Source organism: Oreochromis aureus, linkage group 6 (assembly GCF_013358895.1).
Source record: "Oreochromis aureus strain Israel breed Guangdong linkage group 6, ZZ_aureus, whole genome shotgun sequence".
NCBI classification, from domain to species: Eukaryota; Metazoa; Chordata; class Actinopteri; order Cichliformes; family Cichlidae; genus Oreochromis; species Oreochromis aureus.
In genome coordinates this window covers 29,963,838-29,975,695 of record NC_052947.1, presented here as the reverse complement: position 1 = coordinate 29,975,695, position 11,858 = coordinate 29,963,838, and the positions used below count along the sequence as shown (strand labels likewise).

At 36.9% G+C, this 11,858-nt stretch overlaps 1 protein-coding gene across 1 annotated transcript; it reads right to left on the bottom strand.

The window, feature by feature from the left end:
• Positions 1-6,805: 6,805 nt before the first annotated feature.
• On the bottom strand, positions 6,806-11,398 carry LOC116310587 (sialic acid synthase-like). Its single transcript, XM_031727434.2, has 6 exons — positions 11,143-11,398; positions 10,293-10,508; positions 10,115-10,214; positions 9,080-9,234; positions 7,974-8,240; positions 6,806-7,849 (listed from the first exon to the last, which is right to left on the bottom strand). Exons 1-6 carry the CDS (start codon positions 11,272-11,274, stop codon positions 7,640-7,642), a joined length of 1,080 nt encoding a protein of 359 aa, XP_031583294.1. The 5' UTR covers positions 11,275-11,398; the 3' UTR covers positions 6,806-7,639.
• Between the last annotated feature and the right edge of the window lie 460 nt (positions 11,399-11,858).

The following is an 11,858-nucleotide window of genomic DNA, read 5'->3' as shown; positions in this document are numbered from 1 at the left end:
GAAATATAGACATAAAAAGATATGCATAATAATTTACTATTTATCTATCAAATGGAAATCACATGAGCCTTTTCCCTCAAATGACAATAATAATCAGCAATCTTAATGAGTATCCTTTTTTTCCTTTTATTTCTTTGCTCTTTTTAAAAAACATTTTCACTCCTGCTATCAGCTTTACTGTAGCCTCCTTGGCTCGAGTATGCCCATTCACCTACTTCTTTGCTATTTCTCAGAGAGAAACTTTGATGGTTTAAGCCTACAACACTGAAATTATCTGGTTTTCATAATTAATGCTTACTGCTACTTTATACTTACTTTGCAGATAAATGATTTTAGATTTTTCAGTGCAACTTTACTCAAGTGTTTGATGAGTTGTTCCCTTCTGATTTTTTAGCCTTTAAGGCATTCTTGTTTCCTTTCAAGCATCCTGCAAGTATTGTTTTTGTAACAGTGTCACAAACTAAAACCCTTTGTTAAAAAGCAGCTTCAGAAATAGCTATTTTCAAATCTTGAGTAAATCATGTTTTATTCAAACACATAAAACCTTCAAATATATTATTTTATTTTGGTGGAACCTAATTTTAAATAGCAGTTAAAATCACATATAACAACATTTTTTTTCACTTGTAGTTGGTAGTTGTAGTTTGTAATTGGTCCTGAGAAGATGCAATGAAAGCTTTTCTTTAACTGTAGCTAGAACATTAGTGAAATCGCATTAGTGAGCTTTTTAATCCCCCACAGTATATATTTAGATTAGCTTCACGTCCTGCACACAGGTACCTCTACAAAGTCAAAAAGTAAACACCAACAACATGAACAGAACGAAAAATGAGACCTGATGCGATTATTTTGCACATTAGAGTTATTAAACACTTATTTTATTCTAAAAAAGCAACAATAATCTCTGAAGTCTTACAATTTTGTGCAGCCTAATTTTTATCATTTAAATGTTTTAAAACAGCAACAATTTGCTGTCAGATTAATACTTTGTGTGTTAATTCAAAATCTTTTAGGTTATTAGAGTGAAGACAAACTGCAGCTACACACCAAACACACATATTCATCTTTTAGGTTCTCATACCACTCTTGGATATCTCCAGTTCAGTGGAGAAAAGTACAGCAGTCAACAGCTTGTCAGATCCTGAATCTCTGGGTGAATATTCCTGTAAACTGACTCTTAAAACAAAATGATCCCAGGTGTTCAGTGGAGGTCTCAACGGTAAATCCTCAGTGAGATTTTCTTCTCTAAGCACAGAAAGCTTCAGGACAGCATGTCCAGAAGGAGCTCCTCCCTCCTTTTCAGTGTTCCTCCCCCATTGACACTGGCTACCTCCTTTTACTTTCTCCTCCTTCCTTGTCCTCTCTGTCGCCAAAAATGAGGATCACTATATCTATCAATCTTCTAGCTTCCTCTGGCCACCCTTCCTATCCCCCCACCTCTCCACATGACCTGCATAATTCATTCCTAGCTCTACAAACAAGCGAATGGATATTGGATTGAGAACAATAAGCTTACAGCTTGGTGAGGTTGAAATGATCAGATCACACACTTGTGTATAAAGCCCTTGAAAATGATCGTACTTACTCTGTTATGCAATACTCTGCAGCATAGTTCAGAATAGATGCTGCATGATATTTGTATGCGTTAGAGGTTTATAACCAATAACAAGAGGCCAAACTATTTTAAAAAAAAAAGAAATTTATAGGATCTCATTTTGCCATTTAGTTTTATTAATTTAAGTACATTTTTTTCTTAGAGGGTTAGATGCCTTATTAAGCTGCATGAAACTTATTTACGTGTAAGAGAGTAGATTCTGAGGTATGTTTATATACTTTGAAAGTACAAAATAAGTCACTGTGATTTCTTACAAATATGGACAAACCATAAATTTCACATTTCAAATTTGAAATATGATGCAGTTCTGCTTTTTCTTACCTAATCTCCCCTACTCCCACACCAAAAGAGAAAAAAACCCTCAATTAATAGAGAAGAAACCTAAAAAATTTAACATTTATTTTGTAGTTAGCAAAACCAAAAACAATATAAGAAAAACATTTAATCTTATGTATAAATACCAAGTTTAAATAGATCAGAATGATTCATGAAACAAGATGCCTTTGGGTGCTTCTTCCCCCAAACTTTAGATTTTATGTTTTTGTAACAAACTTCAGCATATATCTTGTGCACATATTACACTGGTTTTCAAAATAAATTAATAAATAAATAAAAAGGCTCTAATGTATAAAAAACATATATTTTCCTTTTAGTGGAGAATTCTTGGATTCTTGGACAATTGGCAATTGACAATTTTTTGCATCTTTATTCACAGCAATCATTATTATTATTATTAGTAGTAGTAGTAGTAGCAGTAGTAGTAGTATAGACTATATGTTGATCAGCCACAACTTGTTCAACATTGCAGACTTCACAGACCCCATGTGGCAGGGCACTTTGCCACAGCAGTGGCCTCCCACAGCTGGACAGTACAAGGCTGCAAAAGCTGTTCAGGAACTGCTTGAAGAACATAACAAAGAGCCCAAATTGATGACCTGACCTCTACACTCCCTAGAGCCCAATCCAATCAAGCATTTGGAAGATCCATCTGATGTAGTGGGATCCAAAGATGTCCCATTCTGCAATCCACTGCTAAGATTTAGCAGTCAAACAAAACTGCCCTTTAACCCCTCCCCCTCTCAAAGAATTTACATTAGAGCTGTTTTGGCAGCACAAGAATCATCTGATATTAGGTAAGTAGTTTTGGTGTTGGGGTTGATCAGTTATGCTAATGTCATAAATAACAAGTTGTTATGGAAGTGATATCACCATGCACGTAATGGGCTTTGAGTGCTGCACTCACTCTTAGGAAACAGTCCTACACTCTTAATGTCAGGTCAGGGTTAACACGTGAGAACTGTAAGCTGGAGCAGCTACCTGAGGGCGAGTTCAAATGATGCTGCCATTTCTGTTACATAGCGTGTCTCTAAGACAGATGTATGAGGGAGAATAAGCATGGAATAGGCAAATGTATTGTAACAACAGGAAGATTAGAAAAAATACAAATTTAGCCACATTATAAAAATTCTCACTCAGAAAACTCTTCTAAAGCCATACTAATTTTGAATTCTGTAATCAGAATAATGTGTAGAATAAGAATAATCCGAATAATGCTGTTTCAGTTTCCTTACAAACCACAAACCCTGCTGGGATTAAATCCAATGAGACCTTTCTCACCTCCATTTGGTCTTATCCAATTAAATGTGAGTATACTTAATGGAGTGGACTACTTATTTTCCTTTGTAAGCAAAATCTGCCTCTTCATTGCTTAGTTTTCTCACCAAACCAAGAGTGTTTAAAAGCTTTATTACCTTTTAATAGCATGACTGAGCCTTTTGTTACATTTTCTTGAAAGGATTACAAAGATTTTATTTCTAATGTTTTTCCAGGTCGTTTGCATACTCTCTAGGACCATGTCACATAAAGGAAGGAAGGAAGGAAGGAAGGAAGGAAGGAAGGAAGGAAGGAAGGAAGGAAGGAAGGAAAAAAAACTTACAAACTATAAAAACATGCTTTGCATTCTCTCTGGTTATATATTGCCACATGGGAAAGCATAGTATTGCCATGTCCTGAAGAGACACTTGGTTTTGTGCAGACAAGTTTGACCTCTGTAGTGACTGTGTATCTATAGCTGAGAGATTAAGAGCTATGTAAAGTCCTGACAAAGCTAAACATGTTGCATAATCAGCCAAGCTAACCTAACCTTTGGGGTAGGTGAGGTACATCGAGTGTATAATTTGAAATATAAATAATTACAATCACAATGAGCAATAACACAAGCTAGGGAATAACCCTTAAATAGATGTAGATTCAGTGCAAAGGTCTAGCCACATCTGGGTGACTGAATTTGATCAAACCTCAGCAAACACAAATAGAACTTTTGCATGAAATAGAAGCTGCACAATTAACTGCATATATATTTTTTTACATTAGGTTAAGAACTGAAGTGGGTTTCCTTGGTAGGTCAATGAAAAGAAAGCAAAATGGATGTTCTTCTTTGAAGCTGGGATCAGCAGCAGCTTATTGGCTAAAAGCTCCTGTCTGAAATAGCAGCTAAGTTGGAAAGGGAGGGACATTTCCTCTGTGAACAGGGACGGCCCAGGTAATTGGTGAGATCTATATAATGAGTCTATGAATAGCTGAGTTGACCTACTCTCCAAAAAGTGACCTTTTCATACGCTCAGCCCTTCAGTCACCACACCTGCCAGGCACAAAAGCAATTTACAGTCATAAAGACTTCTAGATATAACACTCATTTTAAAAAGTATATTGAATTTGTAAGTGCTCGGGATCATTTCTAGTTCGTTGTTAGTCTCTCTCAACTGTTGGTGGCAAATTTACCAGCTTTAGCTGTTAATACTAATATTGAAATAATTTGACATAAGAATAATTGTTGAAAAAGTGAAAGGTTTGAACACAAAATTTGAAAATGACCAGGAAATACAAATATATTTTATATTACATATTTTATATTTATATATATATGTATATAAAAAATGTAAACTAAAACAACAACAATAATAATAATTCACCAAATATTTATGATGCAGCCTACTGATGATTCACTCAGGAAAAAATTGTTTAATTAAAGGGTTACAGTGACCAATTAAAATAAATTTGTATTTATTTGCAGTAATTCTTTCGTCTGACGGGACAAGTAGACCCATGACAGCAAAACGTCTCCCTCCACGTAACAGTGTAACCAGATCATTCACTGTAGAGTTTACATTTTCAGATTGCAGATAGAGACACTAATGTATAGCAAATTGATGAATGCATGTTTTGAGCAGATAATGATGCCCAGTTCATTTGTCAAACATTTCAATCGTTAGGATCTACAGTAAAGTTTGCAGGACTGTCCCTGTTCTGTTCTTCTTTGTGTCCCACAAAGAAGAACAGAACACATGCTTTTTATACTGGCCTCTGAGCAGGTCAGATACAGTCTTTGTACTTTTCATGAATAAGGCTTCTCACTGTAACGTAAACCCTATAATGCATATAGCTTATAACACTAAGCCTTGAGCTGAGCTGCTACTGCTGAGCTTAGTTCCCTATAACAACTAAATGAATTTAAACCATAAATATTGCGGTTTTAGGAGAAACGCAAAGCTAGAAATATCTCACATTTCTTTGCGGCTGTTAAGCTACAGTGTTCAATCAGAGAAGTAAATATTCAGTCAAATTTATTTAATGTGTCAAATGTATCTAAATGATTTAACTGTGATGTGGAAAAAGTTCAACTAAAGCAAAGCTGCACATAGGCATAAAAATATTAAACCTTGACAACAGAAATAGTATGAAATATATTTAAATAACAAGTATAATATAAGAGTGTATTAGAGACTTACTTGAAAAAAACCCAAATATATACTGCATGTTATTTGGCATAATCACTTAGCATACAGAATGGGTAAATGTTCCTCTCACTGGAACGAAACCAACATTTACCACAGGACTGCACCTGCTTCCTCTGCAGCTGACACTTTATTTTAAGATTGTGGAGCAAATGTTTCTCCTCGTATTTCTGTCGACAGCAGTTACAGATGAATCTTATTTTGTCAAAAGGGTATTTCATCTCAAAAGCAAACTGGTAAGGTTCTGTTACACATGAAGATTGTGATATTAGTAGCTAGGAAGGATGTTAGAAGGGCAGACCAGAGTAGTGATTAGTTTTCATTAGCTTCAGTTTAATTTCCAACGCACACCACAAAACCAGAACCTTATATATTTGATGATATTGTCAGGGAAATCAGCAGCAAGTTGGTTCAGTTCTGGCTCAGGGGTCTTGATAGGACAAAAGTTTCTTATCTGATATATCCATGTTTCACATTTGCTGAAATGGCAGTCATGCTGTGAATGGAGTTACGGGAGGATCCAGAGCAAACATCTCCATCTAGTGGAGAATGAAATTATTTTTTTACAGTCCCAATGTAAAACCTTTCCTTTACAGAAAATACTCCATTAGCATAAAAACATGTTTCACAGTGATTCACAGATCATGAAGCACTGATTTATGATTAATGATTAAGGTACTAGAGAGTAGTCCTGCTTTCAGGTTAAGGACCTCTACAGTCCTGTCCACCTCCCCTAGAGTAACTGTCTCCCCTGGTATCTCCTTGAGACTGTGCTGGGAGACACAGCAAACCTTCTGGCAATGGAACGCATTGATGCGGCATCCTGGAGAAGCTGAACAACCTGTGCAACATATGTACGATCCAGGTATTGCCTCATGGTATCACAGTGACACTGACCCAAGCCAAACGCAAAGTTTAAAAAAACAAAAAAAACACACACACACACAAAAAACACAGTCAGAAAAGATGAGGAGGGTAAAAAAAAAAGTTCAGTGGCCCCAAATCACAGCTGTTTTGGGTGTTGTCTCATTATTGCACTAAATCAACTGAAACTAATTAATAACCCCTTTTACTACTTATCTGACCAGATCAACATGCCACTTGTCGCTCTGTTTACAAAGTATTAATTTTTTTTAGTAGTATATTTGTATTATGTTTGCATGTTAAGAATTCATTAAGCATTTACTTTGAAAATAGTATAATTATTCACCTCAGTATTTAAAAACCCAGGTTGTTATTTTTCCATTTCTAAATAATGTGTACTACCCAAGATGTGGAAATTATTATATCTTCATATATGACAACTATGAGTAGTAAATGATCCATGACATGAACATTCTCATCCATGAGAATTAGCTCATCTATGTAAAGAACAAAAAACAAAACAACATCAGCGTTGAGGCAAAATTTTAATTTGAAAAATTTTCATTCTTCCATTACATTACAGACGTCAACAGATATCAAAATGTTGATGTTTACAGGTGTAAACAAACATTTTTAATCTGAAAAGCAGAAGTGCAGTGTGTTATAAGTGCCAGAACTTAAATAAGGAATTTTCAATTCATGACCCCCCACCAAAAAAAAATAAGTAAAATAAATGAATCAATCAGTCAATTGTAAGAGTGGGCAAAAAGGCAAATGCAATGTAATGTAATGTATCTGATTTAATTTTGCTTCTCTCTCCCCATTAGTCTAATTTTCCTCTTTCTGAAGAAACTATATAAATACAACTTCTTTCTGGCAAAAGTTGACAACCTCAGCTGGTCAGTGCAGTCGTACACAAAGAGCAAATAGGCTCCTTGACCTCACTGCTATGGGATGAGATGACGGGACCACAGCAGTGCATATTCAACATTTATATAATCACTCAAATATAGGCAAAAAAGGTAGCACAAAGAACGCAAGGTTAGTGGTAACAACTCTTGTGCCATCTCTCAAAGTGATAGACTTAAACCAGAAGTGTTTGCCAGAAAGTACATTATGTGACACCACTTGTAGAAAATGTAAAAACTCTTTGGCTGTAGAGAACTAAAGCAGGGGCCGTGATAACATTAAAACCATCTGATGAACTGTCCAGTTATGTAACAAATTACTGATCACCCATGCCTTTCAGCAACACCAAGGAAAATAACCCTTACTCTCATCCATGTTTCAGATTAAGCACCTTCAGAACTAACCCTAAATGAATCAACTACACTTTCTGTAGCGACTTCAGTCCTCCCTTCCATTTTCAGTACTTTGCCTTCTTGGCATAACAGTCGACGACCTCAGGCATGACGCTCTCGTCCTCTTCCACGTCATCTTTGACGGTCTTTCCGACCAACTGGAAAATGTCCTCAGCTACGACGCCCATGGGCTCTGCCACCTTCACCGTCAACATTTCCTCAGTCAAAACTGTTCCTTTGGGGATCTTTACCTTGGCTACCACTGACTTACCCAGCTAAGGAACAGCAAACAAAGCAACATTATTAAAGGAAAAAATTGGACATTTGCTTGAAAAGCTTGCTAAACAGTAAAGCTGAGTATTTTAAATGATTTTTTTTTGTAGAGAATGGCGTTCTCACCTTGTCGTGGCACGGCTTCTCACAGGGTAACATCCGCTTGATTCCGCTTCCCAGTGCCCTCTCCACCAGTCGGATGGAGCGAACCAGCTCAGTCAGTTCAGCGGGCTCAAGTGATGCTTCGTGGTCACTTCCTTTCCATGTCTTGTCCAAGGTTATGTGGCGCTCAACAACCTTTGCTCCCAGAGCCACAGCCGCCACTGTTATACTGACTCCAGACTCGTGCCCTGAATACCCAATGGGAATATCTGGAAATTCCTTCTGGTATTCCTGCAGCCAACAAGTGGGTGACATACATGTTATTCTTAAAAGTTACTGTGTACTCATGTTCATGTGTTTTTTTTTCCAAGATGCTACAGGCAGCTGCTATTGACATGATATAAAAATGCTGTTCTGCAGATCACCAGTCATTTTAAGTCCAGCTCTTAAAGACAAAGGGAATTTAATGGTAAAATTAATGGCGGTGATCAGTGCTACCCCTAAGCCTCCTGGAACAAAGAACAAGTTATAGAAGACATAAATTTAAGGTCTCAGTAGATCCTAATCAGGTGCATATGAGCCTTAGTGATTTTATTCACCATATCAATTCAAAAGTAAATGGCTAACTAAGAACCAGGAATAAGAAATGCAAAAATCATAATAAATATAAGCCACTGAGAATGCTGTCACTTTCTGTGGTATTATTGTGGTTAGATGTCATTTTCCATAATTCAACCCAATAATATGTTAACATATAAGTTAGTATGAAGGTGAAATATTTTCTTGATGAGATTTTGGCTTGGTGGTCATAAAATGAAAAGACATATTACTGGTATATTAGCTATGTTTTTTTTTTAAAACATCAAAACATGCAGCATTGTCTTTTTTGTGTTTACAAGATTTTCAGTAAAGTTGACCTCTGCCCACGCTGCCCAACCGTCCACCTGGCAGGGTGACAACGATACCCCAAGCCTTTCAGGCTGAGGGATAAAAAATAAGCTTCATAACCTGTAAAACTGGATCATTCTGGACTCTCTGGATTATTTTGCTGATACCCAAAGGAACACACCCTTCCAAATAATCCCCCATGCAGTTTGGATTAGAAGAGAGGAACATTCTACTGCATTCACCGTAATCACTCTGAGGTTGACATCTTCAGCTTCCAGAGGATAGGCGCTGGTACACTGCAGGATGGCAAAGTTTTTGTTGTGCTCCTTGACCGTCTTGTAGACCCGACGCATCGTCTCCATGGACTGCATCCCGCTGGACACCACCATGGGGCGTCCTGGCAAATGAAAGACAGCAACACTATAAGAAACCTCATGTTACTGGCAGTAAGCTAAGTGCTACGACACGCCTCAGTATTCTTCTGGAGTTGTTGTACACTGCTTCGTCTTGTACCGGGTAGAGTTCATGTCATCCATATTTAAAATGAAAACAGACAGTGACTCTTCGAGGTCCAACTATATTTAAAGTTTAAATTACATTTTAAATATTAAATTGTAATTCTGTGTCACATTTTATAAAATTGTAAATGTATGCTTCCGTTAAGATACATTTTATATATTACATGGTGCATATATTGGGTTGTCTATCATTTTCTCTTTTTTTCCTTTTTTAAGTGTACCTGCTGTGCTTTTTCTTGATTTCTGTCATATAGTTATCTAATTAAAATGACAGATGGTCAAATTAAACAAAACCAAAGCTTTAAATAATGAGGTATGTATATGCACAGGTAATCTCTGAGCATTAAGGTTTTAAACAACTTTAGCTGAACAATTTCACAGTTTTTTTCCCCCCAAATTCTACTCCTGTATAAGAGCAGCAAGTCTTTTATTTGTAAGGGGGAGCCAATCAGGAGAAATCTGACTTAAAGGGACAGTGGCCTTAAACAGAGAGGATGAATTAAGTGTTCACTAAGACTCGGTGTAATTTAAATAAGGATTTTAAAAAATATGTATTATGAAAAGGTACTCAATTAAAAAGATTTAAAATGTGGTACTCGAAACCAGCATAACAGACTAATCCCTGTCATCAAAGTACAGTAATATAAATCTCACTACAACTCAGTATTTGACTGATTTAATTATAACTTTTGAACACTGATCCCGATGATTCAGTTTCATACTTGAGCCATTTCTCCACACATGACATTTCACTCTCACCTTTTTTGGCAGTTTTCACTAGATAGGGGAAGTTGTTGGTGTCTCCAGAACCCACTTTGAAGAAAGGCACATTAAGCTCATGAAGAAACTCCACTGCCATCTGAAGACAGAAAAGCATATGGTTAAACGTCTCCACTGAATAAAGCACCATAATACTATGAACAAAACTCTCTCTCACCTCATCCATTCCTGATGCAGTGAAGTAGATCCCCACCTCTTCTGCATATTTCTGCAGTTCCCTGTACTGATCGTGGCTGAACTCCAGATGGCCCTTGTGCTCACCGTAGGTTTTCCCCCAGGAGTGTTTGGAGGTGTATGGGCGGGCCAAGGCCTTCTTGTTGAACTTAAACTCTAATTCACTCTTCTGAAATTTGGCACAGTCTGCACCACAGTCCTGAGGGGGTGGGGAGAAGATTGTGATTTTTTTTTTTTTTTTTTTTTGAATGGTACTAGTTTCTTGAGTTGCTCTCACACATCCTTTTATGATCCTACAAGACACACCTAATAAATACCGGTAACTTAATAGTGTTCTGGAAAAAAATTTTAAGTGTTGTACTAAAAAGATGTGGACATGATAAAACCCGTTCATAACAGGTTTAATGGGCACATGAACACAGCTAACGAATTTACGACTAATTTTACTACAATTGAATACAATTCACGTCTGCTTTGAATCAAATACAGCAGCAGACACAAGAGGGCGCTATAGGACAGGCACAGAAAGAGAAGCCAAACTCCATTCATAAATCTTGTGATTTAGTATTCTGCAACTTATGCCAAAACACGGTTTAAATGGCATAAACGGATTAAATGAAGCATCCAACTTTGATTTCAGGATTTAATGTCTGAAACGAAAAGTTTATGATTTGCTTGGGTGATGCAGAAAAACGTGTCATATTGCTATCTTATGAATGAAGTTCAGGAAACAGACAGTATGTCGTTTACTAGTGCGAGTGCGTGGGTGTGTTTGAGTGTCTGTGCGTAAATATACATAAAAGACCGATACGTGTGTGCTTTTTTTACATTACCTTTGCCATTTTGATCATTTTCTTTGCGATCTCAATGTCTCCCTGGTGGTTCTGTCCAATCTCAGCTATGATGAAACATGGATGGTTCCCTCCGATCATACGACCGGGACACAGCTCAAACTCTAACGGCATTTTGTTGATAGAAAAGAAAGCAAGTGCAACCAGAGAAACTAATAAAGACAACTAAAAAGTGTCCACCCGGGTCTACAACCGGAACGGTTAACGTCATGCACAATCAGGATGTGCCACGACTTCCGCCTCTGTAGATCAACGTAGCAGTGGTGGCCGGAATTTCTTTCAAAATAAAAGCATCCATTCTGTTCTGTTCTTATTTACATTGACAAATTTATAGCTATGTAAAATCATACTTATGGATATGTACATTTACATTTATGAATATAAACATTTCTATGAAACAAGTGGTTGAATAGAAATTAGAAATTTTCCAACCAAAGCTCAAAGCAACAAGCAAAGTATATGTATGTATGTATGTATGTATGTATGTATGTATCTATGTATCTATCTATCTATCTATCTATCTATATTTTTTTTTTTTTTTAATTTAGCCCTGTGACAGGGCTGTACTGGTAATCTGATAATGAGACATACTGGGCATTTACCGATGGGCCGGCCTGAAGGGCCAGCTGCGCTGCGCACCGGCCATACAAGCACTGGCAGCAGCCCATTCGTTCATTTTCATTAGTGAAACTGAATTA

Bases quoted from the DNA above. Each gene is read 5' to 3' on its own strand.
- LOC116310587 (XM_031727434.2), bottom strand. From the start codon at position 11,274: ATGCCGTTAGAGTTTGAGCTGTGTCCCGGTCGTATGATCGGAGGGAAC. The intron at 10,509-11,142 runs GTAATGTAAAAA...CCACCCCCTCAG, and splicing joins AAATGATCAAAATGGCAAAG to GACTGTGGTGCAGACTGTGC. The intron at 9,235-10,114 runs GTGAGAGTGAAA...TTCATTTGCCAG, and splicing joins AGTGAAAACTGCCAAAAAAG to GACGCCCCATGGTGGTGTCC.